Genomic DNA, 17,691 nt, shown 5'->3' on the forward strand with positions numbered 1-17,691 from the left:
TTGCTGCTTCTCTTGTGTTCCTTCCTTATCAAGCTCCAGTTTAATTTACCCTTTCACGTAAGATGTTTGCTTTCTTCTCTGTACCTCCTGACCTCTGGAACAGCTTTCCTGCCTCAGAATCTCGGCTTTTAAAGTGTAGTTTTAAGTGACTGCTTAATTTTGAAGATGTGGAAGAAAGCCTGTGGAAAGTGTGTGGGGATTGGTAAAGTGTCTGTGCTACAGCTTCCTTGCTGTGGTCAAAATTTATCTGTGTTCCCCGGATAGTTTTGCATCCCCTCCCCAGTAATATCACCATTGTGGTGACGTACAGAAAAGCTGCTATTTTATCTGCCCCTAGCAATTGTAATATCTTCTAGAGACTATGCCAGGCTTAGTCATCTGCCCTAGCTTAACTTGCTCAACATAGTCCTTGCCCTGAGACACAGATGGAAACACAGCTGAGTGCTAAGGCACATTTATTTGGCTTGCTGCTTAGTTCACTGTCAGCTATCACTTAATAACACAATTTGCTCCTTGCTATGCTTGCTTATTTCCAATCTTCCTGTTTTTCCTGCCCAGTCAACCTTAAACTGCAGTTTCTTTCCAGCTCCTCATCCCGGTTTCTTTTTGGAATAGTTTATCTTCTGTTGCAATCTCAGCAGGCTTTGTCCCAGGTTACTTTTGCTCTCATTCCAAGTTAAACTTCTGTCCCTTTGTATGTAAATCAGACTGCTACTGCTCTAATATACCCTGAATGCCTGCTAGGGGAACAAGGGACTTGCATGAGTCTCAGACCTTCCAGGAGGTGGCATGTGCATAGCCTGGGCAGGCCCAAGAGCTGTGGTGCTTGCAGTTTGAAATGGAATTTGGCTCTTAATGTTAATAATGAAAATGTACTGACTGAGCTTTTCCAAGGGTTTTTAAATTTGGGATTTTCAGGGAATAGAGTATGTCCAACTCAGATCATCCTTCTGTCAAGGTTTACATGCCTGCTAAAGCATAATGGGTACAGGAATATTTCAGACAAGGGGTTTTCAGAAGGTAGCACAGATAATGTAATTTTTCTTGGGTCTGTCTCTTGCAAACAGTGCAAGTGTCTCGCGTCCAGTAATAAAGTTAAGAGAGACATTTAGCAGAAAAATTTCAATGCACATAGTTTGGCAAAGTTCTGCTCAATGATATTATCAGTGGAAGGAATTAGAGGATGTCTTACTGCTTCTTTCCTCAAACCTAGAAATATATGGCTTGTAGAAAACGAAGCTTTGGTGCGACATCGTGCAGTCCTCAGAAACTGATGCTGGCTGTCCCCAGCACAGCACCTCCCTCTCTGCTATCTCAACCAAACCCTGTGCTGGCTGTTACTTTAATACTTAGCACTGTGCTATCTGTTAAGCTCTTACAAGGTAACACTGACCTTTGTTTTTCCTGTTTAATTGGTGTTAGTTTCTTTCCCCAATAACTGAAGTTGATTGCTGTGTGACAGGAAGGCAAATTCACTTAACACAGAGCAGATGTCCCTAGGAGCATGGGGGATGTCCCATGGCTCCCACTCAATAGCTCTTTGTGCATAGAAGTCATCCACAAGGGATAATCCTGCAGAAAACTCACTCCTGTTTTGGAGGAGGACTAGGTTTGTGCTAGTTGCGACCTCTTGATCCAGTTCCCTGCCTGGTCTGATGCGGACGATCAGTCTGGTGCTGCCCACACCAGGGGAGCAGGGAGGGATGAAGGGAGGGTGTAAAAGAGGTGGTAGCAGTGACCTGTTAGGCCTGGCAGCAGTGAAGTGAAAGCAGCCCATTAAGGGGAATAGGCTGTAATTTCTAATTTGCATCTTTTCCATCCCTATTTTCAATTCATGAGAAACATCTGTTCTTTCCCTAGTTTTCCAAAAGCATACCTGCCTCCAACCTCTTCTTAAAACTTAGTAATCCCTGAGACTTGAGTATTGTAAAGTGAATTGCATCAGGTCCTGCCTACTTGAAAATACTTACCTTATCCTAGGAGTTTTTAAACTGTTTTCCTATGGAGACAAGTGCTCTTACGAAGGCATTTTTGTGGGTTTGCCTCTGCTGTTAATTGTGGTAGCTGTGTTTGTTTCTTCTTTTTTTTTTTCCTTCCTTTATTTTTATCCTTTTTAATAAAAAGGATTGAAGCTAAAAAGCTTAAAGGTCACAACAACATTGGAGTCAAGGTGCCACCTGGTTTTACTGATCTGCACTGAACAGTGGGTCTGTAGTTGTATCTATGTCAGGAATTGCTCATAGTTTTGGAAGAGAAAATTGAGTCAAAACAGTTGATGCCACAATTTTTGTCTCCAACAAGGGGTTAGGTGGGTGTCTGGTTCAGCTCAATGGAATGCTTTCCTGTTACGTCTATGTTTCTTACTGGATGTATGTATTTGTGGCTTTACCTGTCCAGTTCTGCATGTATTTTGTGTTCCTTTCACAATCCCCTTGAGGAATCTGTCTTCCATTTATTGCACTCAAGTTTCATGTCACCGAGAAGTTCCTAGTCCCTATGCTTCCCATCTTCCCCAGTCACTGGGAATCTTTGTGCTGGTGTCCTTTGGCTTACTGTGTCTTAGCAGGTCCCACGTACTGAGGAGATTCTCCATGCTGTGATTGAGCGAACAATGTAACTAAATTTGTACAAATAGTGCAAACCCTGAGTATAGAGTAGCAGAAGTAAGTTATGCAAACCAAGATTATTTTTTTTTAAGGGTCACTGATTCTGATGATTGCTGAACACAGATCTTGAGATTTCTGAAGGGAAGTCTGATGTTAGGAAGCACCATGCATAATTTTGGAGATCTTGGGAGGGAGACACTCTTGGGAATTACCCAGGATTTCTAATGCAAAGAAAAAGACACTAGAAAACCTTTTGCCAAGGAAGAAGAAATTGAGAGAATATTCCACTTCAGTCCTACATCTTATCAGTTATGAAGTTTGTAAAACAGGAAGGGGAAGAGAGCACTTGCTGAGTGATGTGTAACATCTGGCCAGAAATTAAACATTCCCCAGGGTTTGCTAAAATTGCCTCTTAGTGACTTCACCAAGCTCTTTTAAACTCTTTTAAAATACTTCACTCTGTATCTCTCTCAGGCTTTCCGTATGCTTTGTGCCCTACAAAATAACTACCTTTAACTCTGTCTCTATCATTTGGTATTTTTCCAGATGCCAGTCAATAGTCCTGTGCTGCCCACAGGTACCATATGCTGGTGAGACCAACAGGAGTGTGTTGTTTGTAACATCTTCCAGCACACACAGGCTCCATAGGAAAACAGTCAAAGGATGCTGTTTATGGTCTTACACTACCAAACCTGGTTATTTGAAGTTCACAGGAGAAAGTTGTGTTTAACCACAAAAATAGGGGCAAAATACCGTTGTTTGTGTCTCACTAACAAGTTGAGACAAGAAGTTTTGATGTGTAGTCCAAAACTAAATTTCTCATCTGATGGAGAGAGCTGCTGCAAATCTCTGGATTTAAGTCTTTAGCAATTCCCCTCCTTCTCACACCTGGTTTTGAGATTCTCTTTTATCTTTAATTGTATCCCTTTGGCCTAGTCTTCCCACGCCCTGAATTGTTCCCTTTTCACCCCTCCTTCCTTTTCTGGGATAGCTCTCAGGGTGGAAAAACACTTACTTAAAAAAGTGTGAAATGTATTTCTCCCTGTGGAATAGCTGTAATCTTAATTTAATCCAATTACATTGGCTAAACATATTAGCTGGATGCTTTTGTTAACAGTTGACCTTTTTAAAGTGTGTGTCCTTGGATTACAGAGCCAATGTAAGAGGAGCAGCCCTGTTTTATGACATTAGAATCTGCCTTCCATGGGCTGCTGGGAGTGCAGTACCTGTGTTGGTTAGAAAGATGCAGTTAGTTCAGTTCTGCCCTGTCACTGATGAATTAGCGCCTTGCCCCTTCACACAAAATATAAAGAATGGCTTGAGCACTCTGTGCTTGCTGTTACACTGTGGGCTTTATGTTTTCATGTGCTTTAGCTCGTCTTTTAATAAGTTTGAGGTTTGCAGAGTCCAGTACGAAGATGTTAGTTGCCTACCATAAATAAATGCATATACCTTAATTTTAGAGCCTTCTGTTGGTCACAGACGCAAAGTAAAACACACAAGCTAAATCTGTAAATACAGAAATACCTGTCTACAGCTCCACAGCAGAGTTGAATATGGTGGAGCAGAATATGACCCAACCTTTTGGGGCAAGTCTAAAGAGCAAGCAAATAAAGTACTCTGAATTAGTCTACTACCTAATTAAATAAACAACATTCTTCCAAAACAGTTATTTGACTAAACTTCATTAGATATAAAACTTTTTTTCTCAGTTTTCCTTTGTCATCACAGGTAGTGTTCTTTCTATTGTCAGGATAACAAATATCCCCAGTTTTTATTTCAGTAACCTGAGCAGCATGGCAGGGTATAGAATTGTTTCCAAAGATAGCAGATTGTATTTCTGCCTAGGAACAATATTCATATTGCTGGTGTGTTTTGTTGCAGTTTGTGTGTTGCATAGTTTAAGTTTCATTCATTTTTGTTATTCAAGATGTACACAGCTTTCCCTTGAGCTGAATGCAACATTTAGCTGATTTTCAGGCATCATCTTTCTAATACTACTTTTGTTTCACCTTGCTTTTATATAGGCGGCTTTAATGCAAACATGTGAGCTTATGTGAAATGAACATAGTGCTTGTGCTTTCAGTGAGGACAAAAAACGTTGAGAAGCAGAGGAGAACAGTTATCCAGTGTTACTCTTGATGTCATGTCTCTTATTTTATTGATGGAAAGTTTCTAACAGTGGAAGCTACTGGTCCTCTCAAAGCCATCCTTTCAAATGGTGAATTTAAAGCATTACTTGCAATAACACTACCTTTGCACAAACTTGTATGTATATAAGGAGTTTTTTAAAAGAAATAGCTTTGTTGCGTGCATCCATGCATGTTCTTGAGAGATTCACCTTTTCTTAACTGCAATGCTCTGAAGTGAGGGTAAAAGTCTTTCATGTGTTTAAAAAGGTCCAAACTAGGCTGAAGCAGACCATAAAACTGTCACTCAGCTTTGCAAATTAGTAAAAAATGCTGAGGTTTCAAATACACCACCCATCAACCTAGCCTTTGAGAGTTACCTATTTTATGTCTACCTTAAAAATTCCAGTAAATATTCAGATTCCATTATAATGAAAATGGGGGATGAAGCTGTGCTGATACCCTGCTGTGAAAAGTTCACTGCTCTCTGCCTGCCTTGTAGCCTCAATACTGTGTTTGATAAAGTGAAATATGTTTCTTAAGAATCCATTGATGTAAATATAATATTGTTTTCTTTTTAACAGGCAAAACGAAGGCTAGAGCTAGGAGAAAGTGGCCACCAGTATCTTGCTGAAGGACTAAAGACTCCAAAAGGGAAAGGAAGAGCTGCAACAAGAAGTCCAGATAGTCCAAAAAGTAAGGAAACTGGAAACACACTGTATGTTACTGTTTTATTAGCTTGAGACCACAGCAAAACAGTACAACAGGCTGCATTACATAGCTAGAAGTGTCCTCACCTGCACTAGCATGCATCTTACTCAATTCCACAACCAGGCAGTGGGCAATGTGTTAGCAGTGTGCAATGGTTGGTGCAGACCTGCTGAGAGGCTGCAGAGGCTCGTGGCTGCTCGGTCTGTTCCTCTGCCTGCCAGGCAGCCTTCAGCCTCTTTGTCCATGATTTTCTCTTCAGCCAAGGACATGAAGATGGGGATTCTTAAGAGAGGTAGATGCGGAGGACTGAAGGTAGTATGGTGGGTTCAAACACATGGTTATTAGGCAAGGCTAATCAGGCCAGCCTTCTCTTTCTGTGCTGAAGTTCCAGCAGCTGATTGGCAGGACTTCTTCCCCCCAGGCAGGTATTTGTAAAGAGACTTAGCTATGTATGCTAAATGCTTTTTTTGTGGGCTTTGAGCTGCCTTCTCTCCCTGCAGTAATACTAGATTATTACTGCCACTGCTTAGTTGCTGCAAGTATTAATTTCTGCACATCTGTATTGCTTCAGGCAGTAGGTTCCTTGCAACAAGAGTTGCAGGGTGCAGCCTTGCCATCATGTTTAGAGGATTTCAGCAGGAGAATTGGGTTTGCAGAGGGAGGTGAACAGGGAGGACTGAGGCAGCAGTGGTAGTGATGGCAGAGCAAGAGATGTGAGGAAGGGGTAAGTACTTGTCCCTCCTCTCCAGTCAAACTGCTTGTTTCTATTGAGGCAATTAAGAAAAGTGAAATTAAAGATAAAAACATAAAGCAGACAAGTTAAACAGCCACAGTTGTTTCAATTAAACTAAAATTCATTAAGCTAAGTGAAGTCCATTTTAAATTAAAGTGTATCCTCACAGAAGTTCTGTACCATTTGGAGCACAGGATGCTGCTGCAGTGTTGATAAGTCTGTACAGAGAACTTCTTGGTTCGTGGCCAGGAGGAGCATGTGCCATTTTAGGTAGGGGTCAGGTAGCCTCTTGCTGTTACCACTGTGATCCTTTTATTCTTTTCCAAACTCAAAGGAAAAACAAGCAAACAGAAACCACTATGCTCTAAGTTCACAAGGTCACCTAAGTGGTAATAATATTCCTCCATTTCCTAGTGCAGGCAAGCCCTGAATCTACCAAAGACTGAGATACAAGTAGCTGGTTCTCTTTGCAAACAGGTTTGTTTTTCGTTGAAAAGCTATCATATTCTTCAAAATACTTCAAGGTAGTCCGAAGGTTTGCTTTCAGGTAGGATTTCAGTTTTGATTGATTTATGCAATTGAATGTGGGGCCTGAACCTTGAAAACACGCAAATGACCACCAGATAACCTAAGACCCAACCTGCATAATACTTGAAGTGAACAAAAGGTTTGAGATGTACCAGCCCAGCAGGCTTCTAATAATGGCTGGCTCATTTCCCTTGACACAAAGACCTTGAAAACTTAGAACTAGAAATTCTTCTAAGTATTTAAACTTTTAATATCTATCAAGTGCATAGATGCTACATTTGTGCATGAAAACAGCAAATTGTTTAGTAGGATCCAAGCCCTTTGTTGGCTTCTAATTTGGAAGAAGTGGATACTTCTGCCCAGTTTGAGCACTGTTTGGTTATGAGGAAATGATAATTACAAATTATGTCAGTCTCCAATAATTCACTTGAATTTTCTGTAAGCTGTGGAGTCTGGCACTGATGGAATCTGTCATTGTGTTCACCCACTGAAGTACACCTTAGTCCTGCTTAATTGCATGTGAAACACTTATCTTACAAGAGGGGAAAATCAAACCCTGATGAAAGCTGGCTATCAGCCTGATGAAGGAGTGTCATAGGGGAATTTTTGGTATTGCTGCCAGAATAAATAGGTACTAAAAATACTATGAAGAATTCACATAGTGAAAGCCTAAGTAAAGTATTGCTATATGTATAAGTCAGACTAATGCAAGTATTTGTGTTTAAAAAAAAAAATGTTTTATTTGCTCATGTACCTGTGACTTTTGGAAAAGTACATCTTGAAATACAAATAAATACCCAGTAGTAACTTGTGTCTTAATGCAGAGGTTTGAGAGATTTCTTCAGTAAAAATGAAAGAAACAACTGTAATATAGAATCTACGATTCAACTATATCCTCTCACTTCTAGATGCTGCTTTCAGAACCAAAATGAGGAAAACTGATTTTATTTTTTTTTCTTTCTTTCTAAGCTCCAAAATCTCCTTCAGAAAAGACTCGGTATGATACATCACTTGGTCTTCTTACAAAGAAGTTCATTCAGTTGCTGAGCCAATCTCCTGATGGGGTCTTGGATTTGAACAGAGCAGCAGAGGTCCTCAAGGTGCAAAAAAGGAGGATTTACGATATCACCAATGTACTGGAAGGCATCCATCTCATTAAGAAGAAATCCAAAAACAACATTCAGTGGATGTGAGTATTCATTATCCTTTTCCATTCCTGCTGGCTGATTTCACTGTCACAGTGCAGTGGTGTCTTTCTTCTCCCACTTTCCAAGACTGTGCTCCAAGCAATCATCCCAAACACCTTCCCTCAGGATAAAGCTTTGTTTTCCTGTTAAGACAGGTGTTCAGTGTATAAATAGTGTTTGTCAGGGAAATTAGAAGCTAGCATTTTGTCTGAATACTGGATTAATTCATTTGGTTCTGCAAGCGGACTAAGTTTTTGGGTATGCATCTCTACTTAGTGCTTTCCTTGGTTGTCTTCAGGATGTGGTTAGAGGGTAGCTAGAAGCAAGGTTTTGGAAGTGCTTAGAAATATTCAACTCTTCCGTCTAGTGGCACTTCCAAAATGTATTGTCGTGATAAAAAGATGCTTTTTCTGGAAAGCATTCTTTTTTGACTCTCTATAGACAGATTTAGGGAGAAAGGGCTAAGAACTTGATCTGGAGTGCAAAACCCTGCCTCTTCCCTTTCCCGTAGCATTGGGTCAAGTTTTACAAATGCTAAGTGTCTTCCTTCTTTGTATCCATAGGGGCTGCAGTCTGTCAGAAGATGGTGGCATGCTGGCACAGTGTCAAGGCCTCACAAAGGAGGTGACTGAACTGACTCAGGAAGAGAAGAAACTGGATGAGCTAATCCAAAGCTGCACCCTCGACCTCAAGCTGCTAACGGAGGACTCAGAGAATCAGAGATATCCTTTTTCCCAAAACCTTAAAGCTGGCCAGTCTCCTTGTTGTGTCTTGTAATATAATACTAGGAGAATTCCTCTATGTAATGTGATACAAAGCATTAGAAATTTCAAGTTGACTAATGGGTTTTAATGTAGTTCTATATTGAAGTGACTTAAGCTAAACCATTTGCACCTGTACTGCTTCTGGAATGTACCAAACACAAAGGAAAAAAGAAAAGGTTGTATATGAAGGGGTCCATTAACATCCATGCTCACATAGAGCAGAACCAAGAATCTAGCTGATTGAGTGAAAACATCCAACAGTTCTGTGCTTTTTCAACTACTGTGATCTTAGAGCAAACCCTGTGCCTACATGCGCAGCAATTGTAAAGGCATGCAGACAAAGTCTTTGCTGAGGTAACAGTTGTCTGTGTACTCGTTACTTTTTAATTTTCAAACTAATGTGCACATAAATTACAGGCACAGAGAGAAGTTTAGTCTAAAACTTGTAACAAATCTTCAGATTCCTCTGGTTAGAGAATCTAGAATAGAATATCTTAGACATTTTGAGAGCTCATGAAACCTTTATTTTGGACTGATTTAATGTAACGGCAATGCTCAATTGCATATGGTTCAGATGACTTAGGGTGATTTGGCTGTTGATACCCCTTGTAATTAACCATTTCTCATTTTCACTAGGTTTTCCACCTACTGGCAACGGACGAAAGCATTTTATTAAATGCTGATGTGAAAACTTTTATTACTTTATGTAATGAGTAGTTCTTAAACAGCACCTAAATAAGGTGGACTTACTCTCTGTCCTGAAAGATAGAAAATACTATGGGAGTGTCAGTAAAAAGTATGTGAACTATGTAAATATAGTCTTTTGACTAGCTTTCGTACACATCTTGAGATGTAAGCAGAGATCACCAAATGGCACAGGGAGTGGCTCAGCACTGCCTTCAGCTAAGAGCTTGATCCATGAAGAGATTTAAGCAAGACAAAACTGAGCACTACAACTCTATTTTTTTTATAGTGCTGGTTCCTGTGATAGAGATCTGGGCTCTGCCATTGGTGGTTCCCATGGGGAGGAGGGATCAGCATTAGTGTGTTGGCCTCATACTTTTGTATTTAGGAGAGTGTGTTCCTCAAATTCTTCTGTGACTCTTAAGTTTGCAGATAATACTAGTGAGTATTGAGGAAGGAATGCAGAAGTGTGAAACCTTCCGAATGTGTCCTAGTACTGTCTTTTGCTCATCTTGCTGAACAGTGACATGAGATGACATGCTGAATGCTCATGGAGCTGAGAAACCTCTTCCTTTGCCTAATTACTGAAGATGAAATTTTTGCTTTTGAAGATTTTTTCTTACTGGTAGGTAATGTGCTCACTCATCTCTCTTACAAACGGAATCAAAGTAAATGATTGCTACCTTGAATGGTTGGGGATATGCCCAGCATTATCATGGGGAGCCTTCAGCTACAGCAATGAAGATTGTTTTATTTGAAAACCATGCAATTCTTTCCTTTGTTTGTATAGTGACAGCCACTGTTGCTGTCATCTGTATTCTGCCTTTGCAAACCTTATTATATCTCACTAAAGGAATGGTAAAAGCCTTGATGAAGCCTGTTTGGGTAAAAGCTGACCTGTTGTTTTGCCTCCTGACCTGTTTGGTCCAAGTTAGATGTGAGATGTATTGGCGCTTTTTGCTTGGCAGTCTGTCTTGCTGTATTGCATGGTAACAGTACACATTTACCAAAACGGTTCACACTTACACCCCCAAGAAGTATAATAATAAATTAGGCTTTTTATTTGCATGGCATAAACATTATGGTAGATATCTCACAGGTGACAAAACTAAAATGTTGGAAGTGCTTGCATGTCATTGTGGTCATTTCAGTTATTTTCATGACTAAAAGCACTGTGACATCTTGGTTATACCAATCAGTATGTGAGGTACCACTGTGTGGTAACCCACCAAAGCACTACAAATTTATGTTGAACAGCAAAATACTCATTTTTACTCCACACTTATGCAGAAACCAACCTTTTGCACTGTCAAGTTGTGTAATTGTTTAAACAGCTGTTTGAAATAATTTTATTATATATACATAAGAATGTTGTATAAATATTTATACATTTGTTTTATAGTTGTATAAATGTTTACAGTAGCCCCTAAAATCAAAACTGAAATAATGATTTTGTTGATGACCTCAAAAATATATTGTGTATGTACATCTATATCATGCAACTGAAAATTCCTTTACATTTTTTCCTGTGATTTCCAGTTCTCTGCATTTTGATAGCAAGTGTGTAAAGAATTTTTCTTTGCGCAGTCTGTGAGTAATTTCAGGTTGTTGAGGTTTGCTTCTGCAGCCTTATGTGTGTAAAGGAGAAGAGAGAAATACTCAGCATAGAGAATACCTTTTGTCCCTAGGTAGTGGCTCCAGCTGTTACACTAAAAGGAAGTTGTCACACAGTTTACCTGCCCTCACAACCAGCAGAGATGACAGAGAACTCTGGGGCAAGAGCAATGTAGAAAAAATGGAAAAATAATTGAAAGACTTCTGCCTCTTCTAATAGTCTGAATATGTTGTAACCCAGGTTGGAAAATTCCTTAACACTGATTACATTAGCTTATGTGACGTACCAAGATATTAGAAAAATTAGTGGCCTTAAAGACCAAACTGTTATAGTTGTGAAAGCTCCTCCAGAAACAAGACTTGAAGTGCCTGACCCAGTGGAGGTAAGGAGAACCTGGTGTTTCCTGACAGCTCAAATATAATATTTGTGTAGATGGAGCAAGTGTATTGTGAGTCTTACTGTGGTAACTGCTGCTCAAGTTGGATTATACTGGCATACAGTCTATGTTCATCTGTTTTACAAACTTAGGGATGTTGGGTTTTTGTTGTGTTTTGTTGTTGTGTGGTTATTTTGGTTCTTGGTTTTGTTTTTTTTTTGGGGGGGGCAGTTTTGGTTGAGGGTTTTTTGTTGTTTTTTTTGTTGTGGTTTTTTGTTTGTGTTTTTTTTTTTTATAAAAAGGAAGGGGAACTTTTAAAATCAATTTGCACAGGGCAGTCTTTATTTGTTCCTCTTAATTCCAGCTTTTCTTCAGAGTAATCCACACTGTTTACAGATATTCTCTTCTGCCATATTTCATGTGAAGAATAGCTCTTCCTTAACAATTGAGATTTCCTGTTTTCAGCCATGTAAAATCTTTCTCTGAAGAGATTCGGCTCTTTTCCCCCTAACACTTCATGTAGTTTTATTCATAAAGTGCACGGATAACTCGATGCCTTAAGCACCTTCTGACTCTCATTACTGATATCCTAATTTATTGCAACATGTTTTCATGGAGGATTTTTTCCCTAAGTCTTACAGTTATAGTAGAAACTTGTGGTTTACTCCCGGGGTTTACGCCCGTCCTTATTCCATCATCATCTTTGCTTCACTGACACTCATGTTATACATCTCTGTAAAACATTGTACATTGTGCTAGTGTGCTTTGCTATGGTGAGGACTGAAGGAGGTAGGGATTTCTTTTCCTGTGTTATTGTAAGTACTTCTATTTCTGATACTGTGTTCATTTGTGTCTCTCTTCTGTTGCCCATTGCTACTCAAGCCACATTCTGTCTCTCTCTTTGAGGGCTTGCTTTTTTTGTGTATGAGATGTCTGACTCACTTTTTCACCCTCACTTTATTTCTTCTCTTTATCTCAGGTAGATGTCTGGGGTAACTTAGCTGCTTCTTTTACCTATGCCACAATTGAAGAGAAAAAATTCTTCACGTGGCTTTTCTTTGAAGATATCCTCAGGGAGTAGCTTTACTTTTCTTCATTCCTCTCATGGTTTATAAGCCACATGGTCCAGCTACTCCTGGGATTTTATCTCTTGGTGGCAAAAGTGTGCTGCTTTACAGTTCCCAGTTGTTATGACAGACCCAAGTATGTGGGGCAAACTGAAGTAATTTGTACAAACCACTGCTTTAGAGATGCAAAAAGTGTACTTAATTTCTTCACTCAATGAGCAATTGGAGATGGGGTTAACCCCCAAACTCCTATGTGTTGTGTTCATAGTTGTGCATTAGTCCTTCATCCTTAGCAGTTGCTTTTTTTCCGAAAATTATTCTTCACTTCCTTAGGCTCATTATCCTAATGATTTTCTTTTCTTTTTTTCTTCCTTTTTTATTTATTTTGGATTTTTTTGTTTTCTGCCTTTGCCCTTTATTTCCCCTTTGAACCTAGGTGCAGGTTTTAGAAGAAGAAATCATTTTGCTACAATGAGGAAGGGATGTCTTTTATCAGTATCTATAAATACACACTGTTATCATTGCTTCCTTTCCTGTTTCTTTCTCTTAGGCATTATGCTTTGAGGTTTTTTTTTTTCCTTTTTTAATTCAGTGAGATCAGGCACACAATCATTAAAATTAGTGCCTAGACTTCTCTTATCCCCCAACTTATTTCATTTATAGCTTCAGGCAGTAAAGTTCTATTTCTTTCTCTCATTTGCAGTTACAGTTTGGTGCCTTTTTTACATGCCCCAGTCACTCAACAGTACCTTCTCCAACTGCCTAAGCACACTTAAATGTTTTCTTTGCTCTGGGGCATCCCTGTTCAGTTGTTCTCTGTATTTGTAAATGCTGTCTATTAAGTTACATAACTGCCAGAATGCAAATAGTATGAGGACTTCTGAATTACTGTGTCAAAGGGCACAATAAAATGTATCTGAAACAAGTCTGCAAAGAGGTGTATAAAGCCTGTGTTCATGCTTTTTAAAACTGTTAATGCAATACAGCTGGAGCAGGTTTATTTTTAACTAGTCAGCTATGATTTTTCCATCATAACACAAAGAGCAACTTTGCAGATGTTCAATGTCTATATACGTCAGCTTGTTTTGTTGCATCAGTGCATCAAAGTTAAGAAAATGTAACTTCTTATGGGGAATTTTGAGTTCCTGTTACTCAGAACCACCATCAGAACTGCTGCCTTGAGGGGGTAGAAGGACTTACATAAGTAAGTTTGGGTAAAGAAAATGTCATCTGTTGTTCTTTTTTTGTTATTTGGAAAAACTTCGCTGATAAACAGGGAAACAGCATATAGCTGTTTGTGTCCAGTGTGAATAAGTGCTGAAAGCTGTTGGAGGAATGGGAAAGATTTTTGGCAGCCTTTTAAAGCAGAAACATTTACACAAATAGATCTAATAATATTGTTATGAGTGAAGCTGTGACTTTCATCCTATAGTTCCATTCCATCAGAATGCTCCAGGTTATTGTGGTTGTAAGAAAATAGAAGTTCAGTCTTTTACACCTCTCTGGTTATGATACAACACGTAAAATGGTGGGCTTCTGAGATTTATGCACTAGAGACAGTGGGAGAAGTTTTCACGTTCTCTTCCAGTCTACATCAGCCAAGTCTTACACATATTCAAAAAAAATGCATGGGTGACTTCAGGTTCTTTTGGTTAATAAAAAGTGTATTCAAACACTCACACCCCAGTAAGAATTCACTCTGTATCGTCAATATTCTGTTGTGTCCAGTGGTATAACACCTAACTGATGTTTGGTGGGGTTTGGGTTTTTTAGCAGAGTGCATTGATACATTTATCTAGTACTCAAGGACCTATTGAAGTTTACCTATGCCCAGAGGAAAACGATGCCCTCAGTCCAATGAAAACCTATAGTCAGGACCACAATGGGAATATTTCCAAAACCATTTCCAAAGGTAAGCTTATATCTTTGAAATGCTAATGGCCATCCTTTATGCTGTCATTCAGGATTTCATTTTGAACTTCAGATATCCAGCTTTTATTTTTTGGCTTTATTTTTTTAAGAAGTGAAAGCTAAGGTATTGATTTTACACTGTGCCTTTCTGGTTTACCTAGTGGGAAATATATTCTCATCAGTTGTTTAAAACAAGTTTCCTATTTGCATATCATGTGTAACCAAAGTTTAGGCAGTACTGAAAAAGAAACAATTTTGTTCCTTTGGTATTTTCAAATAGGGCAGTAGCAGCAAAGATTCACCTTGATACAAGAGGGAGAAATCCCTGTGTATGGGTATATGCATCTACACAGTGACATAATATAACTGATGACATCTCTTCCCTAGAAAGTTTTCACTTTGACTTGAATTCCACCAAAAAATGGGCATTTCTTACTACACCTGATTTCCACTCCTGTTCCCGCTCTCCCCAGTATTTGCTTAAACCTTGTAAAATAAAATTTTAGTAGAAAAGTCAGTGCTGACAGCAACATGAGCATTTCTGAGAAAGCTTTTTGTAACATATCAAAACCAAGCTAGAAACTGCATGGAGGCTATTGCTGAAATAATGCTTTACGAAAGGCCCTTTATTTAGTGGCTACTTTGACCTGTGTCTGATACTTCTAATGAGATGAAATGTGTTATCATTATTTTTTTCTCTCCCTCTTTACAGAAGTGGGTTCTGCTAACTCAGGACAAGGTGACTGCTCAGTAAATATGGCAACAATCTCTCCATTGGCTTCTCCAGCCAACCTCCTACAGCAGACCGAGGACCAAATTCCCTCAAACTTTGAAGGACCATTTGTGAATTTGTTGCCTCCTCTGCTTCAGGAAGATTATTTGCTGAGCCTTGGGGATGAAGAAGGCATCAGTGACCTCTTTGATGCTTATGATTTAGAAAAGCTTCCTTCACTGGTGGATGAATTTATATACAGCTGATTCTCTAAAATGCTGTCCATGTCTAAATCATGTTTTTAATGAAATCAAAAAACCTGCCATCATTCAGAATTATCCCCTCCTTACTATAAAATAGCATTATTAAATAAACTAGGCTCTCAAACAGTGCTGATATTTTAGTTAAATACTCCCTAAAATCTATAAACAACAAGCGATGGCTTTTACATCAAGGCCTTCTCTTTGACCCTCAGCTCCAGCGCCCTGTGAGTCAGCAAGTGCAAGCAGGTGACTGTAAATGTTTTGTCTTCACACTCCTCCAGTCTCTGCTTACTGCGACAAGTGGGCTTACGGAGAAGGGCTCAACGAACTGGTTTAGTCCTAAATAACAATTTTCTAATAGTATTTTCAGGTCGTGCCTTCTGCAGAGAATGCATGTCTTTTGAGTGTCACAACATGGATTGTACCTGCAGTGAACATAAATATGAAGTAATGCGAAAGTGTGAAAAGGGGTTCTTCAGCTACTTGTGGGAACGTTTAAATTGCTGTCATAATGCTCATTTTGAGCTGTGTATATGTCTCATTATGAGGTCAAATACTTATGTCCTTAAGAGCTTTTAATAAAAAAATACACTGTAAATATGGTGTATATTGCAAATATTGAAAAGTATAAAGTTCTGCCACTTCTCGTAGTAATCTCAGATTTTTAAAAATGCTTGTGTGTGTGCGCGTGTGAAAGTAGTTTTTGTTGGTGGTTTTTTTTTTCTTTAACTAGAACGAAGATGCACAGTTCAATTTTACTGCCCCAGTGTGCATTAGAACTGGTACATAAATTTTTGTGGTACTAAGTGGGGCTTTGTGTTAAGTGCCTACTAGAGATGCACTGTGGGTTTTTCCCTGTATGGAAAACACTTATGCCAAGCTTTGTTTGTTCAATATATCAGATTTATCTCAGTGGGTTTAGCTTCCTCTGCTTACAGCTTTTTATAATTCTCTTCAGCCAGCAAAATGGAACTAATTTTTTTCCAAAATACATAACTGTAAGTACCACATCAACTGAATTGCATTTATTTTTTGAAGATCTTTGGTAGTATAGTATAGTACCAATATTTATTTTTTTGAACGTGAGAGGAATTCTAAGAAGTCTTAAATAATTTTTTTTTCTTAGTGTAAAATATGTTGCCATGTTCTGGGCTAAATTAATGTAATGTTGATTAGATGATGCCCATATAATCCTTTTGTTTGCATTACTGCTGTGCTTATCTGACATACTCAGAAAATTAGTACTATTTGTACTGTAGTAGAATATGATGTATGCAGGTTTTCTGGTACCATTGAGTTGCTGCTATGAAAGCTCACACATGAAAAGGCAAGAAGTCACAGTACTAATAAGAAAACTGTATGACTGTGTGAGTTTTGGAATATAACAAATGTATAAAGGGCAACACAAAGAACTGTTAAACAGTGTTAAGTGTGTGTTTATATGTACAAATGTGTGCATAGATCATTCAGCAGTTGTATTTAAGTTGATGTATGTTCTCAACTCACACTTTAGTTATCTAGCAGTTTTGTACAATAGAATTAATTTGTAAACACTGCCAGGATATTTTCTAGCTGGTTTGTAATTTTTTTAAGAGTTTTTTTTAGATGTGGATCTGTAAATAAAATTGTAGTATTTAAAGTCTTGTAGAAGAGGAAAGTAAAAGTTGTGTGAGCATGAAGACTTGCGAGACAAAGGGGCACTTTTGTGAGGAAGAGAAAATGAAGACTAATGCAGACCATCTATTTTTTTTTTTTTTGTATAAATGTAACACACTTGTCCCAATGTGTGTGGGCAAAATACTAACCTACCTTAGCTTTGCATTGTATGCTAGTTTAAAAAGAAAACACAAAATAAACCTCTGTAAAATACTGTAAAAAAAAAATACAAAACAATAATAAAAAAAAAACAAACAAAACCCCAAAAACACAACAAGAAAAAGCTTTTATGGTGAGTTTTGTAAATAGATTTATTAAAGGATGACCTGTTCTCTAGCTGTGATCTTACCACTTCAAATGGATGTAATTTGAATAAATTTTGTATGGTAATGAATCAATAAAAAGGATTTTTTAAAGAGTTGAGATTTGTATACAGCTATTTAAATTCTTCTTGCTCTTGGTGCCTATCATGCTCCTTCTTGGAACCTAACCTAGCTGTTACTATTTTCATTATTAGTACTCATACTCATTTGACACCAGATAGGTTTCAATCCCATTTTTTTATTATGCTAATAATAAGTTCAGCAGGTTTTTTTAAAGCTAGAGTGAAACAAGAATAAAAGACATATTTAAAAGAGACACAGTAGGAGATCCAGAAGTTGGGATAACACAAGCCTCTCCTATGTGAATTATGAACAGACTTCTTGCAAAATTCATAAGAATGGGTTATTCTAAGATTAAATCACAGA

General features: G+C 38.4%; 1 protein-coding gene across 3 annotated transcripts in view; it reads left to right on the forward strand.

The window, feature by feature from the left end:
- The window catches only part of E2F3 (E2F transcription factor 3), a 42,665-nt gene extending 25,302 nt beyond the window's left edge, over positions 1 to 17,363 (forward strand). For 2 of the 3 annotated variants that reach the window (XM_061449577.1, XM_061449579.1), the window contains exons 2-7: positions 5,320 to 5,431; positions 7,677 to 7,896; positions 8,458 to 8,616; positions 11,225 to 11,339; positions 14,174 to 14,312; positions 15,024 to 17,363. In XM_061449577.1, coding sequence (XP_061305561.1) covers positions 5,320 to 5,431; positions 7,677 to 7,896; positions 8,458 to 8,616; positions 11,225 to 11,339; positions 14,174 to 14,312; positions 15,024 to 15,289 — 1,011 coding nt within the window. In that variant the 3' untranslated portion in view covers positions 15,290 to 17,363. The remainder of the gene's footprint in view (positions 1 to 5,319; positions 5,432 to 7,676; positions 7,897 to 8,457; positions 8,617 to 11,224; positions 11,340 to 14,173; positions 14,313 to 15,023) is intronic. The other variant, XM_061449578.1, reaches the window with a different exon arrangement.
- The last annotated feature ends 328 nt before the right edge of the window (positions 17,364 to 17,691 follow it).

The sequence above is a fragment of the Pezoporus flaviventris genome, unplaced genomic scaffold (genome assembly GCF_033815535.1).
Source record: "Pezoporus flaviventris isolate CSIRO_AGI_PZ_B2104156 unplaced genomic scaffold, CSIRO_AGI_Pfla_v1 ptg000007l, whole genome shotgun sequence".
Lineage (NCBI taxonomy): Eukaryota > Metazoa > Chordata > Aves > Psittaciformes > Psittacidae > Pezoporus > Pezoporus flaviventris.